Source organism: Montipora capricornis, chromosome 1 (assembly GCF_036669925.1).
Source record: "Montipora capricornis isolate CH-2021 chromosome 1, ASM3666992v2, whole genome shotgun sequence".
NCBI lineage: Eukaryota > Metazoa > Cnidaria > Anthozoa > Scleractinia > Acroporidae > Montipora > Montipora capricornis.
Window position 1 is genome coordinate 45760893 of NC_090883.1, and position 5000 is coordinate 45765892.

Here is a 5000-nt window from a genome sequence, read left to right on the forward strand (position 1 = left end):
TCTTATTTTTCTTCAAAAGGAAATCAAGAGAGAGCCAACTGACACAGCTTGGAAAGATGAACGGTATTTGCTGTTTTAAGAATTATATAGCCTAATTTCTACGATGAAAGGTGTTATATAATATTGATTATGAATAATCAGTGAATTCCAATATCATTTGTTGTGCCAATTTGAACTTGCAGCGGGAGCCTTCACAGTGGTGAACAAGCCTGCCTATAAATTTTGTTGCTCTTTTAAAATATTTATCAAGTCGTCAGCCGGGCAGTACGTCTTGTGATATAATTGCCCAAACAAATTTTGGGTTGCCCGGGCAAAAATGCGGAAAATACTGTATAGAAAAATAATGGTCGGATAAAATTACTTGTAACTTGAGCATTCACGTTTATTTTATATATACTGAGATTTTCGCATCAAATTTTGCTGTGTGAAAAAGCGTTTCGGATTTTACTTCGACCACAGAGAGAGAGGCGAAACGAGTTTCTCAAATTACAGCATGGAAAGCGCTTTGTACAGGATTTTCACACTTGGTGGTTTTGTATCAGAAATCTCACTCGTTCGATTTCAGATACTTCACCAACTCGTGTGAAAACCCCGTACGCGCGCGCTTTCCATGAAGTAATCTCTATTTTATTTTACACTCTCGTTCAGAAAATACGAATTTTGACTCTGGAGCAGTACGTTATTTGCACCGTGGGAACCCGGGTTACAGTGGTCCATATCTGCCACGGCAAAATGCACTTCATGTAGCTTACAAAATTACGCTTCAACGACCCAAAACTTTCGACGCTCTAGGTCTATTGTCTTCCTTTTATGTGCTACCACGATTTTGTTTTCCGGTTCGTAAGCAGCAGGCTCTCCTCCACTTGTTTTCCTTTTTGCCGGCGGTGGCGAAACACCTTGTAACTAACGCCAGCGTTATCAGATGAGACCACGAGTCACCCTTTGCTCATTGCCTTGCTTAAGAGCCATGTCAGCGCTTGAGATACATGAAAATTGAGCCTGCAATCGTTTCATGGAAAAATACCGCATGGTGAAAGATGGCGTCCAACTTGAGATTTCATAGTTGCGGCTGAGGAAAGCTGCATGTTTATTCCTTATTTTCTGGAAAGTTTCCATTGAACTAAAGGCGATCAGAAGGAAAGTACAGTCTACCTATATTATAGCACTTGATGGCATTTGTGAAAAGACATTATTAAAACTTCACTCGTCCAACGTACGACCTTTGGAGTTATTGTACTCGTCCGGACAGGTTTTTAGTCGTCTGGGACGACCGGACGACTGCGAATATGGATCCCTGCGTCTTATCGTTCTTGTTGATCCTTCCTTTCACTTCTATGTAATGCATAGCGCAAGACCAAAAAAATGGTTTTTGCTTTTCTAGACCTTTGCACTCTTAAAACATTTGATGGTACAGTGATGCATTACATCCATGAAACCAAAACAGTAACCAAGGAAAAGGAAACGTAACAATAGAAATCATGTCCACACCAAGTGCATACAGAATTGGTGGACGTATCCGCAAACTTAACCGCAATATGACAGCTATGTAAAGTTGGCGGCGCCGCTTTCGGCTTATGTGCGGTGTAAAACGCACCAGTGACGTCAGAGCCCATAACCTCAGATATTGATTGAAAACTTAAGGTAGGGTTTTGGGTCTCTGGGGTCTCTGGGTTGCCATCTCTCAGAACGGTCGTTGCCATTTGAAACGGTCGATGCCATTTTTAGCTCTGAATTACACTCATTAGGTCTAAGAACTCAAAAGGTTGCGGTGGCGAAACGACCGGTTACCTTCTCGCTGGTCATATGAGTTAGGGTTCGGGTTAGGGTTCTGTTTGAGGGTGACGGCTAAGAACCCGAGTTCGAGTCTTGAAATTTTCGGACTCTTTTTTTCTCCAGTTCTTCTTTTATAAATGTTTTTTTCCTTTTTTTTCTTAATTTTTGTTAATATTACTGGGTTGCCAGTATGGCAATCCCAGTCGGAAAGTGGGTGGGATTTGTTCGGTGTTTATTCTTTTTCTTTTTTTCCCGTGTCGGTAAAAGTCTTGCCTAACACTCCGCTGGTAAGTGGTATCTTTGTGCATAGAGCCTTCTGCTCGTATTTTCTTAGGATAGAGAGGGTAGTGAAATTGCGTAGATTTCTCTGGTGGACAAAGTAGAATGATAAACTTAACCGGCAATGGCGTCGAAAGTCATGTAACGCGAATGGCGTTTAAGAGGATCTTTGAACAAAATATACCCTTATGAAGCTCAATAATGGCAAGTCAATTGGATACTGAACAAGACAGGCGGTGGAATCTTCAAAGCGACGAGTAATGGACTTCGACAACAATCTGTCGCCCGTCGAGCCAAAATCAAAGTGAGCTGCATTTCCATAATATTTTACCAAGTGTGCTGTTATGTAGAACACTGAAACCAAATGGAAAATTCTCTGGTAACTTATGGGTTCAACAAAGACAGAGAACGAATGGAAACACATTAAGTGGATCTGTGACCAACTCTGCACAGTCTTCAGGTTAAAAAAATAATTGGAAATGTGACAGCCAAAATTATTTGAAAGAAAGCTTGTCGTCTATTTTGCTTCATTATTCAAGGAAAAGGTTCTTCATGGAAACGGTTTGATCATGAAATTTTAGTTTGTTGTAACATTGCGCATATTTGAACACGACTGAGTTTTTTCTCTTCACGCACGTAATGAAATGGGAAGGGGTTTTTGCCTCTAATAGCAAATATGTTGTTTGTTTCAAAAAATTGTTCGCTGGAAAAGGTGGCCTTTATGAATTCATCATGTTTTATGATATGGGAGCTTAACTGGATAGTTTTTATGGCAATAGTAAAGCATTTTCTTGTTATTCAAGGAAGAGGTTCTTCAGGAAACCTGAAGTACATGGTAATTTGACACGATTGAGTTTCTTGTCTTCCCGCACGCAATGAAATAGGAAGAAGTTTTCGCATCTAAGAGCAAATATATTGTTTGTTTCAATAATTTTTTCGCTGGAAAAGGATCTGTGGTATTTTCTGCCTTTGTGAATTATAACATCATGTTGTGTATTGAATTTTCGAGCTTAAGGTTGAAGTGTGATATGGGAGAATTTTATCGGATTGCTCTGTAAGCGGGAAGGGTTCACAGGCCTGTTGGAAGCGTGCTTGAGTTTCAACAAAATGAGCCCCAAAATCAGTGAAAAATTGTGACGCCGATGAATAATAAAGTAGCTGCTATTTCCAAAATGATGGAATTACCTGGTGATAAATAACGTCGTACGCATCTTGGAGAGTAAATTTTGACTTTGCATAAACAAATGGTCATTACCTCAAGAGTTGGGCGATTGTGATCTTTGTTTTGACTTCGCTCATTTTATTGTCAAACTTTATAACACTTGACAGAAAAAGAAACTTACAAAAACCTGGTATCTTGCCATCATTTGACACAGATGCTTCACTGTTTGGCGAGTAAACATGCCGCGGTAACTTAATCACGGCGCCCGCTGAATTCCGGCCATGTCACTTTCGATTTTGCGATTTATTTGAACGTAGCAAAAATCTCCCAAAATGTTTGTCCCTGATCGTAACTTTTATATTCTATATTCACGGTTCAAAATTAATGTTATAAATGGCATCGACCGTTTCAAATGGCAACGACCGTTCTGAGAAATGGCAACGACCGTTTATGAAAGAGAAATTTGCAGCGGCGCCAGAACAAGACTTGATGACAACTATAATGTGATGCATTTGTTGGATCGTATGCAAACTGAATACTCACTTTACGATCCGTCAAGGTCGCAGTCCTTCTTTAGCTTTCTTTGCATGACGTCATGACTCTTGCATATGATTAGGGAGCTGCAGTAACGACAACGGCGACGGCAACGAGAACGTCACAAATTTGTATTTTTAATGTGAAAAAACAATAGCTTTGCACACCCTTCACGTGCATTTTCATTTTTGGCCATTTGTTTGCCGTCGTCAGCAAAACAACAGCGTGAAAGAACCAAATTTGAGGTTTTATGGACGACGTCAGCACTTGGAGATGAATTTTCATTTTTTCCCACAAATCACAGTTAATCGAGGGACTGGTTATGAAACTTGAAAACCTTCAAAAGCGAGAACAATTTTGTCGCAATCGATGTTAAATTGACAGTGACAGTGCACAATCTTTTGTTAACGCTTCACACGGGCTCGCAAATTAGTTCCGCATAATTTAATCGACAAATATGATTGGTTATCTTCTTGAGCGAAGGTGTGTTTTATGCATATTAAACAAAAGATTTGTCGAGTTTCATAACCATCTTAATGCATTAAATATGCCTAAATTAAGCGTGATTCATATCGGTTTCATTCTTGAGGGACGGCCACAGCATTGTCATGTTAAAAACTTTTGAATAGTTACGAAGTGATTACAATAACGCGAGTTTTGAGATGACATTCTCGTTGCCGTTTCCGTTGTCGTTGCTAAAGCTCCCTATTAACGGACTGAGTTACGCATTGATGTTTGTACAGGTTGTACAGTTGGTTTGCTGACCGTATCAGTTCGTTCTTATTGGCCGTATGAGACCTGATTGAAAAACGACTGGATTATGTACTAATGAATCTTGAAATAAGCATTTATTTCTGTGAGGTATTTCTAGAACTATAGCTAATTACAAGACATGCAGTCGCGGCACATTCGGGTTCATATTTGGTTATCCATCGATTTTCTTGCCGTGCTGTCACTTGACCCCGTAAAGCAAAGAAGATGACTCCTTCATACGTTTCCCTCTCACTGTCATTACAGAGTTACTTAAATTAAACTTGACAGTTTGGTGTGTTTATCTTATTGCTCGGTTTATTTAGAGATGGTGAAGCATCTTCAGGCATGCGAAAGGAACAGCAAAGAATGTCTGAAAGATGAGCAAGGTTGGTTGTGACAGTCTGAAGATTAAATATCAGTAAGACTGGATTTCTATAGCAGCGCTTGTGTTGAAAGAAATGGATAAACTCTATTATTTATTTCTTTGATCGTGAGCGGG

The 5000-nt window shown here is 39.7% G+C and overlaps 3 protein-coding genes across 3 annotated transcripts in view; all 3 read left to right on the top strand.

Moving 5' to 3' along the window:
* LOC138046056 (NLR family CARD domain-containing protein 3-like) overlaps positions 1-5000 on the top strand; it is a 253105-nt gene that overhangs the window by 154315 nt on the left and 93790 nt on the right. The gene's annotated exons all lie outside the window — the stretch shown is intronic.
* Positions 1-5000, top strand: part of LOC138046305 (deleted in lung and esophageal cancer protein 1-like) — a 158780-nt gene that overhangs the window by 48545 nt on the left and 105235 nt on the right. The gene's annotated exons all lie outside the window — the stretch shown is intronic.
* The window catches only part of LOC138046151 (NLR family CARD domain-containing protein 3-like), a 20006-nt gene continuing 19649 nt past the window's right edge, over positions 4644-5000 (top strand). Inside the window, exon 1 of the mRNA XM_068892831.1 lies at positions 4644-4887. Within this exon, the coding sequence (XP_068748932.1) occupies positions 4827-4887 (61 nt within the window). The 5' untranslated portion in view covers positions 4644-4826. The remainder of the gene's footprint in view (positions 4888-5000) is intronic.